Source organism: Triturus cristatus, chromosome 7 (genome assembly GCF_964204655.1).
Source record: "Triturus cristatus chromosome 7, aTriCri1.1, whole genome shotgun sequence".
Lineage (NCBI taxonomy): Eukaryota > Metazoa > Chordata > Amphibia > Caudata > Salamandridae > Triturus > Triturus cristatus.
Genome location: NC_140590.1, coordinates 379,198,048 through 379,223,920, shown reverse-complemented (window position 1 = coordinate 379,223,920; position 25,873 = coordinate 379,198,048). Strand labels below are relative to the sequence as shown.

General features: G+C 39.0%; 1 protein-coding gene across 7 annotated transcripts in view; it reads left to right on the top strand.

Annotated features, from left to right (window-relative positions):
• Positions 1 to 8,894, top strand: part of EPN1 (epsin 1) — a 336,950-nt gene extending 328,056 nt beyond the window's left edge. For all 7 annotated transcript variants that reach the window (XM_085616570.1, XM_085616572.1, XM_085616568.1 and 4 more), the window contains one exon: positions 4,818 to 8,894. In XM_085616570.1, coding sequence (XP_085472696.1) covers positions 4,818 to 5,185 — 368 coding nt within the window. In that variant the 3' untranslated portion in view covers positions 5,186 to 8,894. The remainder of the gene's footprint in view (positions 1 to 4,817) is intronic.
• Positions 8,895 to 25,873: the final 16,979 nt, after the last annotated feature.

Sequence of the window (25,873 nt, the reverse complement as noted above, 5' to 3'; positions counted from 1 at the left end):
GTTGGAGCTGGTTAAAATCTAATCTCATGGCAACCAAAACATGAGATTCGGTGTCAGTTCTAGCCAGGGAAAGGATAGACCAAATTGGATTAGATATAGAAGTCAAAGATGACACCTTATCAGAGTCCATGGTTTCGCGTTCTGTCTGCAAAACTGAAACAGCTAACTTCTTCTGCAAAGAGAAAGAGCCTTGTGACCTTTGTTTAGTAGGACATTCCCTCACGAAGTTCCCGCTCTTACCACAATACATACACAATCCGTGTACTCTGCGATTCTCCCTTTCTTCCGTGGTTAAAGGAGACCCAGTAGCTCCTACTTCCATTGGCTCTGTACTCATCTTGACACTGGGTACGTTTTTCTGGATCCTCTATCAAACCGGGCATACATTCTGTCACCTTTCCTTCTATCTTCCCCCTCTTTCTGTCAACCTGTGATCCAGACTCAACGTTAAGTTCATTAAATCCGTACAAGTAGACTGTTGTGGCTCTATCTGTGCCAATACGTTCTTCATTTCGTCCCTAAGGCCTTGATAATAGAGGGACATTCTTTTTTCTTCTGGCCAAGCAGTTTCGGCCACCAAACTGTTGAAAAAATTACATAGGTCACCAAATCATGTTTCCCCCGTTAAGTCTAACAGTTCTTTATCTGCACTAAAGGTAGCAGCTCCTTGGTCAAAAACCCTTTCGAATTCACATCTAAAAGCATTCCAGTCCGAGAGTAAGTGATCGTTATTTCTCACTAAAGATACTGCCCAATTGACGGCATCCCCAACCATATAAGAGCAAATGCTACACGAGTGATTATTCGGAAAGGAAGCCGGTTTGCATGAAAAATGCAACATGACCTGTGTCAAGAATACTTGTATCTTATGGGAATTGCCGGAATATCGCTCAGGGTTAGCTTAAAGGTATGGGTGGAGTCACATTATCTTGTATTTGTGAAGTTTGGGCCGATGCATCAAACGGTTTCAGTTCAGCTTCTTAACTTTTTCTCTGAGAGCTGTAGTTTCAGCTCTGGACGTAACCAACTCTTGTTGTGCTAGCGCATGAAGCACATCCTCTAAGTAAGCCATCCCAATGGATCACCCTGATTGGGAGGAGTATATATACTTGGGTGCGTAATTGTCAGGTTTCAGGAACCCCACTGAGAACTCCTCAGAATCCAGGTGATGCAAAAAGACGTCCATCTCTGGACATCCCCAACTCGGATAGTAAATCACAGAGTATTAGGGCGATCAAGCGAGGGAAGGGAAAGGGAAGGAGCAGCTCGGAATGGGAAATCTGTAGAAGAGAAAGACCATGATAAACAAATCATAACAATCCTACACTCATATGATCTTGCTACGACTGATCCGTACCTAAATCATATAGTTGTATAATGCATCACAACTCTGATAATAACAAGAACTCGCAATCCTCTTGGCATACTCCAATGATAAAGATAGACAGTATATCAAATGCTCTTTTTCACCTAAGCCACCAATAGCTCTGAATAAACAACCCACATTCAAACATTCCGGTTTGTAAAAATAAATCAAAAATAGGAGCCATTTCAAAATGATAAACATAGACTACGCAAACCATTGGCTCTCCTCTTAATCCATAAGAATGGATATCGAACAATGTTATAAGTGTTCCACAGAATCCCAAGTGTTATGTAATCCAAAGCAGAAAATACAAGAGTTCAATAATAAAGTAAATGTTTGTCAGTTCAGGTATATCCGTACCCCTGTCAGACCACTGACTAGTATAGAGCAATAGGAAAGCAACACGATCCCTCTGTAAATAATTCAGTCCAACTTCCTATCTGGTATTAGTTTTGTCCAGGCAGTGCGAGAGAAAAGATACGGTTGCTCAAAGCGAATAGCACTTAATTGATCCTCCTAATCACTGCGGAATGCTCATATGAATTCATAATTGTTCTAATAAAAATGACCGGGCAGTGATCTAGGGAACCAGAGGTAATAGTTTTAAGCTTAGCCAACAAAAGATCTTGGCTAATTGGAGCACTGGGGAACCAGGCAGGGCAAATGTCTACAGTGCAGGTACACATAACGGATTCAGTGGGGTGGTAGGTGGAAGAGTAGTCAGATAGCTTAGAACATAGCTCTTGACTGGTATATATGGTAGAAGTGGGATGATAGGCTAGACTATTAAGACAGTGAACATCTCCTATACAAAAGAATACACTCCTTGTAGTATGTGGGCTTTGTGAGTCTGACCAGGCTATATTTGCGTAATTCAATTTTTGTAGAAATTTATTATCGTAAGTGTAAGATCGTCCTCGGTGCAGTTCTGACTATTTACAATCACGTTTGGCAATAAAGAGATGATCAGTGTACCAAGCTGTGGATGGCATAACCCAGTAAGATTTGCAATGTTTCATGGAGTTAATGGCATCCACAGCATTGGTAAGCCAATTATTGAACACAACTCTTATAGAAAAGGTGTTATCAGTCAAAGGATTAGGCATGATTGATTCAAGAATAGGACAAACGGTTAGATTTGTAGCTTGCACCTAAGTAGGGCCAGTTGAGCAGGTTGTAGGACAGGCTGCATTTTTTGTGGGTGATGGAGTTAAAGCTGTTGAATAAGACAACCTTATGATCAGTCCAAACACCCTCAGCTGAAGATAGAAATGTTTCAAGCATGCAATGAGCAAAGTGGATCATCATGTTTCCCTCTTGAAGGGTGGGCCCTATTACCGAGTCGGATTAAGCAAGTTGCAAGGTCTCACTGATTGTAGAGTATCAGTATCTGAGGAGTCCTCAACGTGGAGATCAAAATCACTTGTTATGCATTTTGTATATTACATGTTTATTTTCCAGTCAGTCCCAACTAAAGCAGGGCTATTTTACAAGCGGACAAAACTTTAATGAATGCAGAAAGGGGAAAATAGGATACACTTTGGTCTGTAGGAAAAAAGTATTAAATTATGTAGTTAAGAATACTCTGTTTCAGCTAAAACAGGCTGTTCTTTCTTAAACACTTTCTCTATAGTGCTCAAATTGTTGAAGCTACTGCAAGCAAGGCACAGCTACAAATGGTTCATGATTGTGGCACTCCTTTGTACGCGACTCCACTATATGGTATTGAGAATGTTCAATTTTCCCAAATAGACTATTCTTTGAAACAATGCACAGTTATGTTCAGCTGTTTAAAAACTTCTTTAGCTATGTTTATTTGGATAAATATAATCTGTCGCTCTAAGTATTCCTAGGCTATTTTCAACACCTTAGGTCACCAAATTCTGTTGCAAAGGCTGGTGGATATGAGATTGTGGATAGATAATTTAGCACATTTTATTTTTAAATAAACAGGCAAGCTGACATCTGAGTGGGCAAAATGACTGTGTGAATCTTGTATAGTATTTTTGCCATCAAGACTCCTATTTGTTGCCTTACTTTTTTGTCAGTAAAAAAGCACTACATGATCTTTAGAAGTGTTTTTTCACCGTTTTTCTGAAGATACGCAAATCTTTTTTCTACTAAGGATGCAGAGATTACTGAAGAAATGGATTGATGACAAAATGGCTGGATCTAAGTCCAAAACAGAGATTCTTGTATTGGAGACAGAGTATGTCCTGAAAACATATAGAAGCCAAACACTAAATTCTTTGACTTGGCACTTTTGATATGTTCCCAAAAGAACAAGTTAAATCTTTGAGGGTGTTCTTGAATTCAAAAATATATTAGACAAACGGGTTAATTCTATAATTTTGCCACTCAGATGCAATCTAAAAGTACTTTAAGAAGCTGGTCTTTTTTTTCATGAGTGGTACAGAACATTTCACTATGTAATTCTCTATGGGGCAATTAAGAACAATTTCAGTAAACTCTAAGAGCGAGTGCCATAATTCATACTCTGTAGACCATATCACACCTATGCTCTGTCTGCAACAGTTAATTAAAATCTTTAACTGTTGTTCAGAAGTCTACTTTGACACATCCCGTGTGACCCACAGGAAAGCGTGAAATTGTGAACTAGGAAGATCACTGTAGACTCACAATAACAATTTCTGTTGGCGCCAACCATTGTCAGTATGAGTTGGAAGAAACTTTCCCAGTTCAAGTTACCTTGTAGATTAAGCTACCAGAATCCATGAGATGTAATACATTATTGAATTTGTTATGTAAGATACCAGAACAAGTTTGTTCTGATTACATTCAAGCACACTTTTTTTTTGATGGAGCAGGTAATTGACCAAGCATTTTTAGAGCTTCATAAGAAAGAGTGACTTTTACTGCTATTGAGAGTGTCACAGAAAAACCACCAACTCCTGGAATATAGATTTACTGAACCATTCTTCCATCTCTCAACTTAATACAAAGGATGTCAGTACATAGTCCCACAGCATAAAAGCAGCATCTGATACTTTATAAAGTTATTTTTCCTATACTATATAAGGTTGTTATAGTGGCCTGTCCTATGCTGTAATTTGCAGCTTAGACCCTTGGCCACAATTTGTAGTATCACTCATTACAGTTGTTCTGATTCTCAATGCCATGTTATGCTGTTCTCCAGTTAATTATGTCAAAGTATACACATTTTTGAATACACAAAATAGTGCGATTAAATGTAAAGTAAATTAAAATTTAAAAAAATCCTTGCTTTGTTTCACAGTTTATTCTCGCTTTCTACCGTCCATCTTATTTCTATATTCTTCCACCTTGACAGTTTACTGTTCACGTTTCTTCAATATATGTGATTTTGGGCTGTATTGTTATTGCAATTTTTATTATCACTAATTTAGTTTCCATTTTGTTGTTTTTTCTTACATTGTATTTGCTTCTCATACATTTTTGTATTGCTTTCCAGGGGCAGTTACTTCATCTGCAACAAATCCGTTTCAGCCTTCCCAGCAGACAACTCTCACCTTAAACCAACTGCGTGCCAGTCCTGTAATGTCACTTGGACAGCCTGTCAGCCCTGCTCCTTCCTCGATTCCTTTTAGCTCAGTCTCTCCTATGATGTCCATGTCCCCAATGGCACCTGGAATGTCCCTGGCGTCTGTGCCCACCATAGTTGGTATGCAGCAGATGAGTGCTGCCCCTCAAATGCCAGGTTTACCTGTAGCTACCATGGGAATGCCGATGATGCCACCACAACAGATGGTCACACAGCCAATGGTCCCTAATAGTTTGTCAGCACAAACTGTGACCAGCACTAACCCATTCCTCCTATAATGAATTCTCTATGTGAAGGATAAGGTATTGGATTTTGAGATGGAAAAGAGGACAAAGTGGGGCGAGTGCTCAAACGTGAGGGAAGTAACTGCTGTAAAGGCCATAAAAATTCCCTGTACCTGCACATGCCAGCTATCTTCTTCACAGCCATTCCTTGTCTCCCCCAGTCAACCACTACATCGACCAAACCCGCCTGTACCAGAGACAAATTGAACTGGAGTTCATATCCCGGAAGGCATGAAGTGGAATTGTTCATTCTAACGTTTCTCCCCACTCCCTATCTTTAAAGTGTCAGAAGGGTTGCTTGTACATCTGCCTTGTCAATTCTTTGGTGAGCAGGACAAATGCATGTTTAGCTGTCACATTGAGATGGAGGTGAGCTAAACTGAGATAGAAAGAATATACAGTTTCTTGAGGTGGTTTATGATTTGCAAGAGGATGTGTAAATGCCTGAATCCAGGCTGCTGTCAGGGTGTGAAAGGAGAACTTCAGCAAAAATATCTCCTACTTCATTAAAGTTTGACCAACACTTCCATTTGAAAATAGGATGGTCCTATAGTGCGCTGGGGTTTCTTATGTGAGTGCTGCGCAAACAGGTTTAAAATACCACATAACGTCAAGTGCACTGGGGAGGTAGAGCTCTATCTAGTATTACTCCAATAATCCTATTGAATTTCCAGATCAATGATGTTTAATGCACACAAATAACTGCCACAACATTCAACATTGCATCCTTCTGGGTTTATTACATTGGTTCAAGCCCTGTTTTTGCTCTCATTTTTCCTCAAATGAGCTCACTTTCGGTAAGAGTTTGTGCAAAGGTGATTTTAGTTTGGGGTGTAATAAACATTACAGTGCCTAACCCCTGTCCTAAAAGCAAAACATTTCGAGTTATAAGATAGTTTTCTTGTGATGGTTTATATTCATTATTATCCCTTGATGCTGTTATCTTCATAGCCATATGATCTCCACAGCTGGATTTGAGATCATAGTTTCACTGTTCTAGTTATGGTGAGGAAGTTTATTGATCTACTGAATATCTTGATATTACAACAAATATTGAAGATTTAAAGCCCAGCGAAACATTTGACTGGTGATGTTGAATAGAAAATAAGACATCAGCCCTTTTCAAAGGCCCGTAAAAAAAAAAAAAAAAAAAAGTCAGTTTTCTGGTGAGTGAAAGGAGTTAATTACTAAAAACAAATCTCATTCTAAGAAAGCATAAATAGTTGTTCATTCGAAAACGTTCCCTAGAAAGCATATGATGGAAGTCTGTAGTTTAAAAATGCTTTGTCTACCACACTGAGGAGCCTAAAACGTCATAACCCCTTCACGGTCATTCATACCTTTCTGATAAAAAAAGACTGAATTCAAATATATTTTTAGTTGATCATACTACACCAACAAAATAATTATTCTAGATTACATTTTTTACATTCCGGATATAAAACTGCTGTTCTTTGTGATATATTGTCCATTTCAGCTACACCCCAGTGGATTGATACTAACCCTTGTATATTACTTTGAGCTTATCTGCTTGTTCAATCTTTTTTTTGTTTAGAAATGTACAATGTTGTTGGATAAAATAATTACCCAGGAAGATTACTGTTGTCGTTCAGCTAGGTAGTACCCCCAAAAGAGTGCACCATATTCTGACAATATTTTCCATTCCATTATTTTAAATGATCAGTATTCATTTTTAGACCCAACTCTAATTCTTATTTATATTCTAACAAACATGATTTTGTTGGCACATTTTAAAAAGTTTCCAGATTTTAATTGTGAGAAAAGCTCATTGTTTTTAACTGCATAATCTAGGTGATACTTTTCTATCTCCCATAAATTCCCATGCTTGGTTGAGGGATTAACCAGAGTAAAATAAGGTTATTGGTTTACTACTATAATAAATAAATCTGTGCAATAGGGAGTAAGGTGCCAATTGTTCTCTTAACTGCGCATGAACTGTGTAGTATAAGAGTCTGAATATATGTGCTCTCATCTAATATGATTTTAGAACTGTTGACTTATTCTCATTTTCAATTGAACTGATTTTCTTAGTTGAGTTTTTAGTTTTCTCCACCACCTAATTTTCTTACTTCTGCTTCTACTCCATAACAGTGGTATTGTGAATGTTTCTGATGTTGATGAGTTTATCCTAATCCATTCTCTTAGGGACATCGGTGGCTAAATCAGTAGTCAGGCATGTTTGTATTGTCGTTTTCTCAGGTGTGTAGCATGTGAGAACTTTAAAACATTAAGGTCACAGGGAGTGATTAAGAGTAAGTCCACCTTTTCTGTGGCTACTGTGCTCGCTTTTTACAGGATCACTTTGTTAAACAGTCATCTATTGTACAAATCAACATGTAATAGTAAAACAATACTAGCTCTTCGCTTCACATAGGACAGCAGGCTTGTCTGGAATTTTTTCAGAGCACTCTTTGCAATGGGTTCCCCTGTGCTCAGAAAATTGCAACTGATGACATGAATTATCAAAATATTCTCCCTAAAGAGGATTATCAGACACCAGTTGAAAACTATGCCAAAGGCTCTTTGGTGCCAACAGCATATTTTACTCCTAAAGCTATAGTAATGCCAAAATACTTTTCTTATGAGTAGGCCTACACCTATAGAGCTCTATTAGCCAGGAAATGTTAGGACTTTGTTGCAGTGGAGATCTGGCTTAACCTTAAAATGAACTAGCAGTTCATTAGCGGCTTTACACGTGTTAATATCATTTACCTGTGGTGTGTGATGAGAAAGTGCAAAACTACAAAAGATCCTCCCGGTTTGAGAAGAACTAGCATAGTCTTCACCACGAGATATCTGTTTATTTGGCTTGATCTAGAGGACAGCTGAAGTGCAGGAATAAGAGCCCAAAGCAAAACAATTCAGTATACCTGTAGCCTCTTATTTTAGCTGGTTTCCAAGCATGTGGTATGGCTTTGTGCTCTCCTCCTTGATAGTCTCTGCTAGTACTAATGAATATGGACAGAGAAAACAACCATTTGCGTCCCTGACATGTTCTCCTGCTAATGAAGTCTTTTACCATGTTACCAGAATGCTAGTTCTCCACTTCTCGTGTATTCTACAAAAGGAAATGCTTCATCTGAAGCACTCTGAATACAATCCCACATCTAGACATTTGAATGGTAGCTACACGGAGATCACTTGTACTTTCTGAAAGTATTATTGGCTTTATTTTTATTTGCGTTGACTTTCAGATGAGGCCAAACTTTTTTAGCAGAACTTGCACATTCAACATATATTCCATGTTTGGGTCAGCCATGCTATAACAAATGGTGTTGCTAACAACAGCGTTATTTACCCGACGCAAGGTCAAGTGATGCACGATATGTAGACCACTGGGTCATTGTCCTTACCATGCACTCTTACGTCATTTTCATTCCTCCATAAGAGTTCTAAACTGGGCTCTGCGGGGTAGGTGAGATGGCTGGTGGGTGTGTTATGTCCTAGCTCAGTGGTTTTTAACCTTTTGACTTCTGTGAAATCCCACTGAATCATTACTTTAATTCGGGGAGCCCCTCCCCACCCCCCCCCGCGCCCCCCAGGTCATTAGTGGAATTTGTATAATTTGGACCTCAAAACGATACACAAAAAATCTAAAAGAAGAATACACCAAACAAATGCTCAAATATTTGAAAATGTTGTGTAATTCACAATACAATATTGAATGGTTTCAAACTTTCAATGTGGCTTCCTTATTTGTATATACTTTATTAACTTTGATTAATTTTAATATTTAAATTTGTAAAGCAGTTGTTTAACCTCCTGAAAAGGCCATGAGACCCCAGGGCCACAGATTTAGAACTGCCCTAGCTGAGGGATGGGTTTCTTTTTAGTCAGTAAGTATTGGGTGGTCCTGGACGTTTTCCTTATATATAGTTATTTGGCCTCAAATGAGAATATTCTGTAGGCACCAGTGCTGGTGTATCATTGTTAGAGGCTTTTGGATTTGAGTTGTGTCTAGCTTTTGAATACCTAACTTCTGAAATGTTACAGCTTAGACATGGTTAGAGCATCCAGTGACTGCAAGTCAGAATACCAGTTCTCAATGAAGGTATGTAGCCAAAAGAGGCATTTTTAATTAAGGCCGGCATTACGTTGTGTTTATGACACTGGGAATGAGTGCTAATCCACTACTGTTATTTATCAGTCTGTGAACCATTTTCTGCAATGGCTGCTCAAATCGGTTAATGTAAGAATTAATGTAGGAATGCTGCGGCAAGGTCTCTTTTGAATATGGGATGCAATTCTTTAACCAGATTCTAAAAAGTGCACTTTTAGGCAACATAATACAAACAAGAAAAAAAAATGTTCAAAAGTAAAATGCATCTCCGTATTCTTACTAAAAGCTAGGCGGGCCACTTAACACAATAGTGATTCAAGTGGCCCCTACTGGAGTTTGTACAAAGTATTTTTAAAATCTGCAGTCCACATGACCCATATTAATAAATGGTGCTAACAAAGGCAGGGGTGCAGTGGATTAAAATAATCGCACGCTCTTGGGGGGGACTTAATCCTTCACAAGGCTACTGTAGTGCTCTTCTGTCCCCATATCTGCATATCTGGCTTCACAATGCAAAAGTGGTCAAACTGTAGTACTGTTTGCGGGGAAACAGGTGATTCAAAATCATTGACAAGCTTCTGCTTGGTCAGACTTTGTTGAGCAGATCCCATTTATGATCATTCAGAACTGCTGCAAATGCATAAATAGCCTTTTTGATTTTCAAACCATCTATCAAGTCTAGGCAGTGATAAGTACATCTGGCCACACCATGTATTAAATCTAGGCATCTGGCCAAGCAGAAGTATAAACAATAAATTAGATAGGTTTCTTACATTGGCTTTGTGCAAGACAACCCATTGTAAGTGGGAAATTAGGAAGAAAAGAAACTTCACAAAATAAGGTAATGGGTGGTTTAATTCAGCCAGAATTGTGTCCCTAGTGTCGAGTATAAAAATTAGAAGACTTCTGCGGGGGTTAGGGTGAAATAAGAGCAGGGAGCATATTATCTCAGGTCTTTGATGGTGAATCAGATGGCTCTGTGTATTAATAATGAAGTCTAGGGACTTAAAATGAGTTATCAACATCTGATGTTTTCTTCAATAACTTTGACTTTTAATAATATCTGGATTGGATTGAAATGTAAAGTCAGTTGTTTAATCCAGACCAGATCTCTGACTGTGTGTACAAATACCATTTTCAGTTTTTCCGTCAAAAAGAACATTTGATGGAAATCTTAGAAAGCATTTTATGTGGAAATTGGCTTTTCTGTGTTATTTATCTTTGTAAAATCACCTTTGTGGTTATTCTTAGTCTTTGATGAGTAAGGCCTTGACCGTTATGGACCATGATATATTAGTGTACAGCTACCAGCAATGAGTTCTTCTGAAGGAACTCCTGTTATTGGCCCTTCGACTCTAAGTCTGTATTTTCAGTTTGTTAGGCCTCCCAAGTGTCTGTGTATAACCATATCCCTGTCACTATTATAAAAAATATTTCAGAAATATTGAACTGTCATATTGCATGAACATACGTCTTAAAGGAATATCAGCAAACTCCTAATTGCTTCCAGAGATTTTACAAATTCAGAAAAATACACCGGATAAACAATTGCTGTGTTGAGCCATGTTTTGTGTGCAAGGCATTATGAACTATTTTTACATGCTTAGTTTTTCCAAATATAGCCACTAAATTTTACATAGGTTTACAGTTTCCCCTGTTCTACCATACAATGTTAAACAATACCTATTGCTCTTTTTTTTTTTTTTTTAAATTAGCTATTGGGTTATTGGACATATTTTCAGTATTGATATTTAAACTTCCTGCATTTTTTTTTTGTGTGGAAATTATTCAGACTGTGGTGCACATGAAGGCAGCATTTATAACCAGGAAATTGATCCATTTATGCTATCAATTTAAATGCTGTTCCACGTTTGGTTTTAAATGTTCAAATACATTAATTTCTCACAACTGTCCACAGATTTGACTGGAACAGTACGAATGTGGGCATCAGTAATGCTTCCAGTACCTGTGATGTTGGTGATATTTTAATTGCAATTTTGTAAACCTGGTTATTCAGGTTAATGCATTGTCTTCATTAGAAGTGTGAACAAAATCTGTGGGATAGGCGAAGGTTTTTTAAAAATTAAAAATGTGACCATCGCTGTTTGTGATAAGGAAATACAGAAGTCACGTGATGGTGTGTTGTGCCATTGAGAATACAGAATTCACATGATGATGAAGTATGATTGCGAGGACATTGAGTGTCAAACTTGAGTGCTTTACATTGCCCTTATGGCAGTTCTATTACTGCCTTTAAAAAGAAGTGTTGATTATGATATGTACACACTGTCATGACCCATGATCGCAAGAGCATATATTTATTATCTTCAGAAACCTCCGATTAGCCCAAAAAGTTATTGTCCTTGAATAATAGCAACTTCTGAAGCATGAGAACTAGAGAATCCGTTAATATTTTATCGGTACACCTTAGTTTGAGATCTTCTTGAACAGCTCTGAGAAAAGTCATTCCTTCATCATTTGTATACTTTAAGATCATTAAAAGGAAAAGGTGTTTTCGTTTCTTTAGCCATATACCATTGTTAATTTTGCTGTGTTTTATACCTATTGCACCTTGGTCATTTACTTAAGAAAAAATAAACCGCCTTGGCACTAAACAGAAAATTCAGGACAAATAGTTCTTTACCCCAACCAGGAATTGCCAGTGGCTCTCCTACAGATCTGTACTGACTGCTTAAAGAGATGCAGTGCAGGGGGTTACAAAGCGAGCTGCCACTCACCTAGAATGATGGACATGCCTTGCAACTGAAATTCTAGGTCCCCACTGACAGAAATCATAAACTTGGCAAAAGCAAACAAACTAAGTGTCGAGCCCACACCTAGCTTTCAAGATTAGCTGATGTTGGATGTTTTGTGAAAATGTAATTGAAAGAACATACATAAAAGGGACACTTGCATTTAGGTTCACCCATATATCTTGTGTAATTTCGCAGGAGATTAATTTGGTCTGTATGCATTCAGTTTCAGACCATTGGTTTTCAATACATTATTTGTACAGCTGTAAACGGAATAGTTTGTCCGTGTTAATCACCATAATAACCTAGTCTTGCTGAAAATTCATGTTTTAATTTTAGCATCTTCTGTGGTTGAAGTATGCCAGCCTGCCCATTTTCCAACAGTAAAGGTGAATCATTTTTTTTTATTTATTTTTTTACAGTTCATGCAGGTTGTTCAGCTTAGTTGTGACATGCATTTTCGTAGTAGAAATAATAATTTCCCATCCAGCAAACCCTGTGCCCCCAAAAGCTTAATCTACTCTTGCAACACTTTGTTGTCTTGGGTACTGTGGTGTTTTAATTGCATCCACGCTGTAAAGAAGAATTCTCATCTTTACTTGGTTTAATATGTGAATGGAAACCTGCAATTACCTAATAAATTAGGGTAATCCCTGAAAGGACTATTAAACAGATGGCCTATTTTATTTTCTGACAAAATATTCAGTTAACAAATACCTCTAAAACGGTAATATACAGTACTTTTGTAGTAGGATCAGTTCTTTACAATGCCAAAGTGTATTACTTGAAGAATCACAGCTCCCAATTTAGCATTCAAACAAAAAAATTGTTAAAGAGTAGAGCGCACCACGTATTCTACGTAGAAATAAAAGAAAAACAGCCATAAAATAAAACGTAGAGATCGCCCAGGACACAAATTATAACCAAGGAATCCATGCACAGAACCATTACACCTGCCTCTCATAGCCCACCTGAAATTTGATTATGGAAGGGTGATACACTATTTAAGTTGGGACCTTTTGTTATTTGGTGAAATTGTTTTTTTTTTCTCCACATGCTCTGTGTGGTAAGGATGAGGTTTGCTATATAGATTTCCACCAGAATTAGGACCCTTGAATGACTCTTATCCAGTCTCATCCTACTCAGTGAACTATACCTTAAAGCATGAGTGACAATGTATTCAGTCATCAGACAGAATTCCTAATCCTGTCAGCTAAATTTTGAACCTTGTTTTAGAAGATCGTAAGGTTGCAGCCAAAGTCTCATGTGTATCACTCACCCTCTGGTTCCTATACGATAGTGGTCCTTGGTGTAACCCCTTGAAGCACCCATTTTTAGGCTACTACTCTCCCTCATTTGTGTCCACCTCGATTCTGTGTAACTTTTTTTTTTTACTACACAAGATGCATGAGTTTGATACACTTGTTTTTTAGGGAGTTAAACATAGCATACCTGCTTTCATGGTTTTAAGATTCTGACGGACTGCTGGGTGTCATAGCTCTAGCTTGCCCTATTGTCATTGAAATACATGTGAAAATAAACACAATAACTAAATAAAATAGCTTTTCCCTTCATATATGTGATCTCTTCAAAAGCATGTTTTTATTTCCTAATTGTGAAACCTCATCTTCATAGTTGTCATTACCATCAGAATTTGATTACCATGAACTGCCATAGCATAATTGTGCTCCAAATTAATTGTGTGCTGATTTTGATTTCCTAATCTCATGAAGTGAGTTGTATAATCCGTCAACCAGAAAGGAATGCCTAGCATGTCTTAACTTTGGTTTTGCAGCTTGGTGGTAGCAATCAAACATTTTTGATTGTACATAATCTTTTTTTTTTTTTTTTTTTTTTTTACCTTACATGACCTGTGTTGGCAGATATTATTTCAGGTACCAGAATCAAGCGGGCACATTTCCTTTAATGCTTCAGTTTGAGAGCCTACTGATTCTTTTACACAGAACATTCAAAGGAGCTTTCTATTGATTCCCCATTTTGTGTGTGTTTGCATAAACACACACACACACACACACACACTGTTCACTGGATAGGCCAGTCAGGCAGTACGTTGCTATATAAATACGATTCTCTTCCCATGTTTTAAACTTTCCTTTGGTGTAAGCTTCTGCCGAACCTTAGTGGGTGATGCTATCTTCATCTTGATTGTTCTGATGCTGTTCCTTCACCAATGTTCAACATTGTTTCATGCCTTTTCTTTTCAGTGTTTGCACACACATGATGTGAATGGTGGAAAGCTGCAAAAACCTATGTTGATCGAAATTAGTATCCGACCTGGAGAAATATACCAAAACTAGAGGTCATCTGGAAAACTGGTTCCCATCCATTTTACTGATATCTTAGTTGCTTTTCAGGCACATGTTGTGTACATTACCATCTGGCTGAGAAGTGTGGAAGTTGTCCTTCAGTTCTTCATTGTGTTGTTGCGCAACTGGCAATCGCCACTAACATGCAAGCAACTTTATTGCAGTATACCGAGATGTGTGCATTATGTTCTGTGGTTTCGTGTATTTGTCTGGATGCTGTGCTGTACATTACTTGCTTTCCGATCTAAACAATGCAAGTTGATTCCAGTCAGGCAGATGGTTTACTTGGTGCTGGTAAGGTTTAAACAGTGATAACTTGCCTTATTTTCCGTTTAGACTGGAATATTTTATTTAACCAGAAATCAATTTGCTAGTGTCCTGCATATCACTAATTTCCTTGCTAATAGATTGCTCAAATTCCTCTGGGCTCGTAATTCCCATACTTTTCTCTCCATGCCAATATTTTCCAAATGCTGGCAAAAACCACAGACTGTGTGCCTATCTGCTCCTCCTAGTGGCAGAGTAACACCTGCATATCCTCTTTCTTTTTCAAACAGCTTCGTCTCTTACAATCTGAAAATGTTATGTTGCTTGCAACTTTCTCAGAAGACTGATTTATGTGATGTGCATAAACATGTGGGTTTCAAGGTTTGTCTGCAGTGTATATGAACACCTGAAGTTCTCAACTGTCAGGCTGAACATCATGAAAGTCCTAAGAACCTGTGACATGAATAATGGATGCTTGCCCACATATGCAGGAAGGTGCGTGTTATGATATCGACCCAGAAAGTTAATAAATGTACTGAGAATTGTAACATATATAATTTCCACTACAGAAACAAACTCCAATATGTGACAGGAAAAAAAGTGGTTACTTCAATGTTAGCAGTACATTTTATTGGATTTCCATGCAATGAGAAAACATTTAGCAGTGGGTTTTTAAGAGATGAGAGCGGATTTAACAGTATTTTAAGCAATAGATGGAACCATTGACAGTGAAATCATGTTATGGCTAGTAAATAATCAGAACATTACACCAAGTTGTACAACTCTAATATCAGACTGTCAATGGACAATATAGGATTTAACTCGCATGGAAAATGGACCACTCCAGATAACTTTTCTTTTCACTTCTGGAAGACTTCTTTCATTTTTATGTTTTCAACCATGACACTCCTCTACTTTGGATTTGTTCTCTTTTGGATTGCTTCCTTCTCCACTTTTTCCAGAACTCACCAGTAACTCTTCATCCAGCCTTGGGTGTTAATCTGCATCTTCTGCTCAATTTATTGCATTAGAACAAATCCAACACTAAACCTTTTGTGTTTCTTACGTGTTACTAAGAAGATAGCTGCATTTTGGGATTGTGGGAATATTGAAATGATAAAAATCAGCCTGTTAATAAAGCATTACTTTGATATAATGTTTTGAAGAGGTCAGTTGGTACCCTAAAGTTGAAGTTGTTTGCTAGTGGATGGGCAACAAATTGCACCTTTAAACATCACACTTAAGCCAATTGTTTGATGAAAACTTTTAAAATAGTGTATGGTCAAAGGAAAATGTGTACTGCAGCTTAGCTTGTGCTTCTGAAAATGTTGTACTTGGCTGAGCTGGGTTTGATGTTCACTTCTTTTGTTAAGAAAACTGTAACAAAGGGATTGAGGCAATTTTATGTCATAATTTTGAGATTTGATGGAGAGTTATTTTCTTATATGTCCACCATAGGGTTACTTTTCTTATCGCTCATGCTCGTAATTTGGAGGGTGAGCTTTTCTGCACAACAATCAGATATTAAATTGGAACTTTTAGAAGATTAAAAAAGGAAAACAGGGCAATTAAGTTAGTGTGTATTTTGGTGGGAGAAAGTACAGGTATCCAAGTATTGTTGCTTTCATGTATTTAACGTTTTTATTCTCAAATTGGTTTTATTTGTGCAATACAGTTTTATCCATAAACCCACTGGTATGGGTCATCCATTATCTTCGGTTTTAGGTTAAATAAAACTGAATTTACATATTCTTCTTTGGATCTGGTAGCTTGTAACTTTATAGAAGTGTTTTTAATCTGGATGAAATGAATACAGTGCACTTATGTCTACATAGAATTTTAGTGCGCAGCCTTCACTGGCACACCTAAATATTTGCCAGGAACAGACAGAATCTTGCATAGGTCTCTTCAGAGACTCAAACTTTATTTCAGAAATCGAACATAGTCATGTATTTAAAACTAAAACTTTGAATCTCCCCTATTTATGCTACTCTCTGAAGATTCACTTTTCATTGTATAGGCCAGTCTTTCATCCTGTTGGAGATAAGCCACTCATCGCCAACAATTCTTATTTAGAGATTGCTGAATTCAGATTTACTCCACTGCCAAGCTCTCCTAAAATGCTTTTGTTAAAATGAAAATGTCAATGGTGTTTAGAGGGGTGGCCATTGTGATGGATTACCTCTAACTGGGAGGCATGCTAAATGTATTAAATTATTTGGAAGATACATGTCTATTCTTGCTTAATAAACAAAAGGCATAGTTGTTTTGCTGATGCCACTGTACACAAGAAACTCTTAGGTATGAGGAAATTGTTAATGCGTTTTCCATGCCTAAACAATGTTTTTACCCCAAACATGGTCATTGGTTAGAGTTGGCCATACCCATAGCACAGATGGACATAATTAGGGCCTTGGAGGCTAAGGCAAGCAAAGAAATGACTCCTTTCTGCTACTGATTAAGATGAGGAATATAGGATATGTCAATGATGTGAATGGCAGAATTTTAAAAGAAAACGTATAGGAGATTATTTCTACGTTCTTTGTATTTTGTGCAAATTCCCTTCGCTGTGCAAAGTTAATTAACATCCTATAGAGATCATACTGAAGAGAAATGTGGATCCGTGTATTAGGGTACTTTCAGCCTGTGTAGTCTGTCCTTATGCCTTGCAATGTATTTACACTTAATTTCCTTACCTATGGTATTGTCTGAGTTCCTTATTGTGAATCCATCTACATTTCTCAAAGATTCATACCTTGAATGGTTAAGAAGCTTTTTTTCATATCACTTTGTAAAAAATGTACATGGTATTCTTCGTTGTAGAACATGTTTTATAAAATTTCAGATAGCAACAGAGATATAGTTGCCTCTCGAGAATTCTCAGTGAAATGTTAGAATATCATTATTCACAATTGCCCATCATTTCAAATACTGTGAGAAATTTGTAATACATTTCTGTATTGCTCCTGGATACTTTTGACCTATTTAATAAATCATGTAATCGTTTGACTACACAAGGAATCGAATTTGCTATGATCTCTAGCTTCTTATATCCCCAAACAGGCACCCTTCGGTTCACATTGCCCAATTGCTTTTGTAAAGCATCTCGTTTAAAGTATTTTCCTGTTAGGTGTTAATATTAAATCCATAGCATTAAAAATGTATTTTGTTATTTGTGTGACCAATAGTTGGTCCAAGTCAAACATTGGTCTGTACTTTTTGAATTTCTGTTTCTGTTGCTTTTTCATAAAGCTCAGACACATATACAACGCTCTGCATAGCATGCAAAAACTCAAAGTGAACAAAGATTGCATTACCTCAGAGGTTTAGGCTCGAATTCTAGGGGTTTAGCTTTCAGCACTAAATAGTTAGAACCAGAATATGATTAGGTGAAATGTGAAGTCATGTAAACCTACTTATTAAAGGGTAGACCGAAAACAAGAAACATTACTCCTCTGAATGGGAAAGAAGATGTAAGGTTCCAATGTGTAATTTCTCTGTTTTTATCCTCTGGATCATCATTCAGTTTACTATTAAAATGAAGGATAATCTGTATTTATACATTTGATCTCCCTTCTTTCCAACCTACTTTTTACGGATACTTAAATTTGTAGAAATACATCATGCTGTCTTTGAAAATATTCCTAACCCATTTGGGTCAAATTGTTTTATGTTAGCGTTATAACTTTTAATAAATACATATTTTTCTGAACTGTATAAAATGCTAATTTAGTAATGGTTTAGCCCTACAACGCTGATGTATAGATAGAATTCAGTACTCTCTCCATATTCGGACAGTATAAACTGCAATATGAAAAAATATAGCAATCCCAGTGTTGTCTGACTTAATCGCCATGTCAGTATTGATGTGAATATTTTGTAATCTGTTGTCATGCTCTCCCTTTTTCCCAACTGGCTGGGAAATGACTATGCATGCAAAGAAAATGCTTTGTCTAAAAAGAACACTTTGACCTTAAAAGAATTTCGATGCTCCCTTTACAAATGTTAAGTTACAGTGACCCCCACTGCTTTTGTGTGTCACCGGTTTCTACACCTATTTTCTTTCTCTGTCCCCGCCTATTCTTTGGCTCTGTGGTTGTTTCCATGATTGTCAGCAGCACTGTTTTTGTGGATGATTTTTAAAAAATGTTTAGCTCTCAATTACAGACTACTTTACCTGTAAGTTTTTGAATGGCCTATTGTGTAAAACATCAATACTTCCAGTCATCTTACGTCATCCCATGGCAACCATTGTTGGTTGCCTTTCTTGTCTGTTATTTGCCTGCTTATTATTCATTGCCTTTCTTCCTAGTCTTGTGTTTTTCCTCTCGTAGAACACCACTTCTTTACCATCTTTTTGATTTAGCGACTTGTGGCCTTCCAACTGTTGAGTTCAGGGAACTACTTTTTAGGTCTTGCCTAACAGACTTTGCAAGCTGAATGATTGCGAAAGACCTATTGTGAACATACAAACTGCCAGTTGTTTACCATTGGGTGGCTTATCACCAGTCATTTGCTTGCTTCTTACTCAATGCCTTGCTCTCCTCCTCTTGTGTTTCTCCCACCCCTGAAGCATAGGCTAAATTATCCTTTTAACTGACTCACTTATAGCAAACAACTTTTTTCTATTTGGTTGTTCTTTTATGTTTTTATTTTGAGCTAAAATTAATTCTTTTATTATTTACCAGCCACTCTTGGGTAGTGGAGCGCACTTGGGTGATGATGCATGTGTCCCTACTGATTGCTTTTTCGCACCGTTTTTTTTTTTTTTTTTTTGCTTCTGCTGTACAGCATTTGCATTGGCAAAGTTAATGGGATTTAAATGTGTTTCTCGCTCTTACCCCTTTGTGACTGCTTCTGCTCGCTGACATTCAAAACTCACCTAATCTTTCCATGCTGTTTCTCCCTACCTCTAGCTTAACCCACTTTTTTCTGCTCCCGCCCCTCCCAGCTCTTCCGTTCTTCCCTCAACTCCTGTTCAGTGTTGCGTCACACTACCTAGTGGTGTTGACGTGCTTCCATTCCCTTTCCTCCGTTGCTCCCTCATTCCTCCCCTGCTTCCTCATTCCTCCCCATTCCATTGCTGTCTACTTTTTTCAGCAAGCAATTGCAACTTGATACCAACCTAACTTTTAGATTGTTATTGTTGCTGATACTTAATATGATTGGCAAAGCCATATGGTTGGCTAACTTCTTTCAAAGGTGGGGCTTGTTGGAACTGTCAATGCTTTTTGGATTCAATTGGGCACAGTATCTCCCTGTGCCACATATGCCAGTTTCAATAGGTTTCAAACAGTAGATGACATGTACAAACATATATTAGTGGACAATCCTTCCATGGGCTCTCACATGTCTGGTGAACTAACATCCACTGGGTTTGTGTTTAACTGCAGTGGAAATATTCAGGCTCAATGAAACTCCCTCCTATTATTGCCCAGAGTATAGCTAGTACATAAGGACGGCCTAAAGAGCAGCATCTGTTGCACCTAGTTAGCCGGGTTTCCTTAGTAGGTGTGAATAGTATGCTGGAAAGGCTAGTAGGTACGAAGGCAACCTTAGGGCTGATGCCCTAGCGAGTACAACTCGCAGACCTGTCCTATTCCATGCGGGGTATTCTTGCCACTGACATCTACCGAATTTGCCAGGGTTGATCAGACTTCCCAGGCCAAATCTCCAAAAGGGATTATTGGACTAGCATTATCTTTCAGAGTTTGAGCCTTTCTGGCTTCAGGGGCTCGTTTTCATTGCGTTGGTACCAAAGATGTATAGAATCTGAGCGTTGTTCCTGAAAATTCTGAGAACAGTTCATTCTTTGTTAGTTTTTTTTTTTTTTTAAAGTCACACATGAAGAGTATGGACCAAGTTATGGATCTGTGTCTGCCTTCTTTTGCTCCAGTTTATTGCTAAGGCCATTGCATTGTCAGGAAGAAATAGAAACAGGAGAAGAAAGGCTAAAAATGTAACTTGGTATCTTTTCTTTGGAAAAAAGTTCAATAGGTCATCCTCGTCTGTAGTGGTAGAGAACATTGCTGCCTTGTACCCCACTCTTCTATTGTTCCTGCCTCCCTGATATTCATTCCTACTAAGGAAGTAATTAATATCCTACGATTAGGAGTTTTAGGCATATTGGTGCTTTGTGGACTGAATTCAAACCAGGCATCATCACTCCAGCAAAGGAGGCTGTAAAACGCTTCATTAGTTCTCTCAAGACCTCCGCTTTCCTGATTTGGAAAATAGTTATTTTTCTAAAAAGAACTAATAACTTGCTTAAGGTTTTAGGGAAGTCCTTCCTGAAATCCTATGAAATGTTGAAGTGCCTTGACCAGTGTGGCCTAATTTATATCCGCACATTTTGAAGACCGCTTCTGCGATGACCTCCAGTTATTTGCGTCAGTGCCAGGACATGCAGTAGGCTCTTTCACGCCCCCAAAAAAGCCGCCTTGTTAGAGGACTTCATTCGTCCTTCACAGAAGTGAGAATTGGATGTGGACAAGCCTGAAAGATGCATTCTTTACATACTGCCAGATATTTTCACTATGTAATCCTCTAAAGCCATGAAGACTTTAAACGGTGGCTATCCTCCAAGCCAGTTTCCTGTGACCTATTTTCACTTATTTCCCTCTGCTACAGAACATTCATTGTGATGTATCAAAGCTGCAATATTAAATTAGCTGTTGGTGACATGGTTTAGGCATTGATTAGTGCTTACTAATTAAAAGCAGCGGACTTAAAATGTAGAAGTTCCAAAGATGAAACATAACTTAAGATGTGTTGCCTTTCTGTTCAAGATGCCTATGAGCAAACTCCTTAAGTACTGGGGACAGGAGAGTATGGTAAGGCATCGGGTCTAATAATCGTCTATAGGAAGTCAAGTCAGTTCCCTTTGGCAAGGATTAGTACGAACCCCTGCTAACTTGAGAACATGCCTGTTTTTGGTACGTACTGTTGCGAAAATGTCACATGTAGCAAATATGTGAATAGAGCACTAATGGTTCATAATGGTGTTCTGGGATGACCGTCCCCAATCTCTCATAGGGAAGATGGCTCTTTGTAAACTGATGCTACTGTACACAATGTCCCATGTATAGATAGTGAAGATTTTTAATTTTTCTATCATTGGTCTAAATATCAAACGTCACTGGGATGGTAAAGTGAAGATGGCATAGTCAGTTCTCGGGCAGCCACAAGAGCAAAACAAGTTAAGCCTTCCAATAATTTGAGTTTTTTATTTTGTTTTTGTTTCACTGCTATAATTTGCCTCCCACTGTGATGACATGGACAAATACCTGTTGTCTGAGGAAACGTCTGGTATTCTTTAAAAGGAACTCAAGGAGGAGGGCAGGTTGAGCTAATTGGCTACGATTGTGATAGCATTCCATCATTTTTTTTTTATAAGGGTTAAAGTTCAACGTAAATAAAGTGTGAAATTCGCTCCTGATGCTCCAGTTTGGGCTAGGAAGACATATGCAGTATATTCTAGACACATTTGAATGTCTACTGGAGAGAACAAGCATTTTCAATGCAAAAGGTCTTGCATTTACACGAGTTTGAGCTATTCACATTGCAAATAACAATGCCCTTTATTTTTTTGTTTTTAAAACTTAAATAAAAGGCATTATCATTTACAATGCCAATATCTTAAAGCCGCGTAAAGCCTGCAGCTGTGTGGCTGGGTGCATTCCCAGCCACCAGTAGTCCATCTGCAGATGTATTTCTGTTTGTCTGCAGTTGCTTTTGGTCATTGCCTAGTGTGCTTTCTGCTGTCTATGGCGGAGTGTTTTTAAACTGTGCCTGAAGTTTCCACTGCGGAGTGTATTTTTGGTGTTTGCACACTGTTGCTTCTTGTAGAGGGTAAGGCTGGATTCTGCCTTCTGTTTGCTGAGGCTGGGTTTAAGTTTCATGTGGAATGTGTGTTTTACCAGCGTCTGCCAGCGGTGGATGCCTATGCCCACTGTGCAGAGCTCCACACAGGTGAGAAGTCTGCACAGGGGTAATATGTTATGTTATTAGCATTTGTAATGTGCACGGCTACTCAGGAGTGTCCCGGCGCGGGAGCCAGATGATAACATAGGAGCAAGAAGAGGAAACTGCAGATTAAATAAACAGAGTTTTAAGTCGCTTCCTAAACAGCCTAGGATCTTGGGTGCTGCGTAGTGCATATGGCAGAGGGTTCCAAGCTTCTGCAGCCTTAAAGGAGAGGGAGCTACCCCCCATCCTTGCCAGATGGAAGCGAGGGATCGCAGCCAGACACTGTGAGGCTGAGCGCAGTTGTCTCCGTGGCGCATAAAAGCTAAAACGTTTCCTGAAGTAGAATGGGCCAAGTCCGTGAAGGGCTGCATGGGCTAGGGTCAGAGCCTTAAATTTAACTCGTTGGACCACGGGGAGCCAGTGCAAATCATGTAAATGTTGTTTTATGCTTGCCCTTCCCGCTACATCAAGCAAGACTCTGGCCGCAGCATTTAGTATTGTTTGCAGCTTCAATTGGTAACCTGGCAAACCAATGTACAAAGCATTGGCGTAGTCAATGCGTGAGACGATCAGGGTGCGGGAACTGTTTCCCTCGCTGCCCTGGGTAACGGGGGTAAGAACTTCCTCAGGGATTTCAGTGTTCCAAAACACTGACCTGCTAATTTCTTTGTGTGTGAAGAACTGAAGATCTTCACTGGAACAGACCCCCAGATTTTTGACTGGGGAACCCACTGATTTAGGTAAAGGGTAGTCTGTCGGCCACAGTGCTTCCCTAAACTGAGGTAGAAAGGACCCATACAAGAGAATCTCCAACTTACTTGCACTTAAGCTGGGCAGCTGTGAGCCATTTGAAGACAGCTGTTAGACATTCTTTGGCCTGAGCCAGGTCAGTGTCTTTATCCTTCCAAGTGATGAGGAGCTGGGTATCATCCTTTGTGTTGATGCTGCTCTGCTTTCGGTGGCGCCCTTGAATGCCAAGGCACAAAGCATTTCCAGTGGAGCCTGGCAGTGTCATGCTGCTGTTCTGGGTCGGACTCTGGCCATGGTAAATAGGGGCGCCCCCGTCAAATCAGCGATCTGCCCAAGATCACACAAAAAGTCAGGCAGGTGCTGAAGCTCGATTTCAATGGCATGACCAGGCAAGTAGTCATGGCAGCTGTCCTCCTGTATACTAGTAATTAGACATGGCTGGGATACAGGAGCCTGCTGCCAAGCCAGACTGGTCAGACTAGGCAACAGCTAAATGTGTTACCACAGAGGGGCATAAGGGGTGTAATTTGTCAGCCCCCGGCTACAGGCCATCATTATTTTTAACACCTTACACATACAAAGCACCAGCAGTGCACCTCAATCTTGTCCCGTCCCTACCCTGTGTGCACGCAGCTCTTGCAGCGCGCTTTGTTTCTCACCTGGACATAGCTTGTGCAATGACAACACACTGCAACTGCCGTTCGGTACCGCACCTACCGGTACACAGATACTCCCAGTTGCCCAAATAATAAATCCAGAGCTGTTCTGTACAGGGGGCTCCAAAGTAGGTTTGGCCGGGCCTTTCGAAATCCTAAAACGGTCCCTGTCTGTTTGCTGTACACAGACTGACCCATGCTTTCTAGGCCCCATGCACACGTGTTTTAAGTGCTGGAAGTAATGTGGGCAAGATGCCGAGCGAGGAAGAGTCCTCTTTGGATTCCTCAACGACCCGCAGCCACGGACGAGTAGGCGAATTTGTAGTTTCTTGCTGCCATGGATGGTTTTAACCACAAGGGAGCTTGTAGAACAAGCGCAGCCTAAGCGGACCGAGCTGAAAATAAATAGAGACTGCAGCATCAGTGAGGAGAAACGCTCCCTTTTGCAAGGCAAAATAAATAATTGAATAAATAAACAAGCACGGCCGAAGCTGACCGCGCTGAAAATAAAAGGAGACTGCATCATCGTGGAGAAACGCGCCCTTTTGGCCAGAGGAGACACACAATTGCCTACCTACTAATTGAAGTAGACAGTGTAACGCCGCAAGGAAACGATCCAGCCGCTGGGAATGATGGGCGGGACTTCAGGTCCCCTTCTGAAAGCCTGCGAGACCTGAAAAAAGGTGTGCGCACTTGGATCTGTGTTTGGTGGAATTGCTACAATTTCAAAACCTTAAACTAAAATATCTTATTCCCACGGTCAAATAACTAACGTGTGCTGATTTTTTATGATTTTTAGATACTGGTGGGTGGTAACCCCATTTCAACCCACCATCTAGAGTTGAGCAGTTTTGGGTGTGGGAATGGTGGTAGGAGGAGGTTAAGATTTAAGCATTAATAGCAGTGTAACCTAAAGATAAGCTGAAAGTGTGATACGTGTAATGTAGATTTGAACATAACAAAGGATGATCCTACTTAAGAGAGAGCCTATTTGCATGTTTTGAATATATTATGTAATGCCATTCAATAGGTTTGGCATATTTTGCTGCTTAAAACATATTGCACTACCTTAACTATAAGAAGTAAGCATGCAAATCCCACCCAAGTGCTAGCAATGTAGAGAATGTGGTGCCGCTTTTTTCACTTATTCTGGGAGTGTGATTACATTTGCTGTATCCTGGAGGGAGTGGTAAAGACAATGAGTTCATTGGCTGCCAAAATGATAGAAGACACTCCGAAGTTGTCTGTTGACTGGTTGCTGGGCAGAAAAAGATTAAGCAGTTAGAAAAGACATTGTTTTTACTAACTAGTGACCACATTGTAGTTGTTAGGCATGCCCATTGGGTCCTGTTAATAGAAAGTTGAATAAGGGAATTTATTAAATGGGATATGGCAGAATTGTGTGCTATTTCTAATTTGCTGATGAAAGGCTTTGAGAACACTTCAGATCACATGAAAAAAACAGAAATGTGTTCTAGTCCCTGTTGTACCCTCTTTGAAGATCGATGCTGTGCTGAAGTACATCAGATAGTAAAGGTTAGTTTAAATGTAACAGGGCACGCTGTGTTCTCTCAGGTCTCTTCCTAGTTCTTAATTTTTTTAAGATATGCCAATGAAAAGCATCCTTTGTGTAACATCTTCCACTCTGATATTTCCTTTGTGTAACCTCTTCCACTCAGATATATTCACCTATGTTTCACTGTGGGGCTGGCAGAGAGGGAATCTCCTTTTCTCGATAAACCACTTTCTTTCTCTGTTTTTAGATCTTCTGGGACTCTAGGTGCTGTTGTTTCTTGCCTTCTCAGTTTTAATTGCTTCCTGAAAACCAACTTATTCACGCAGTTCTCATCACATAAGATGTGTGCTTGGCTAGAAAGGAT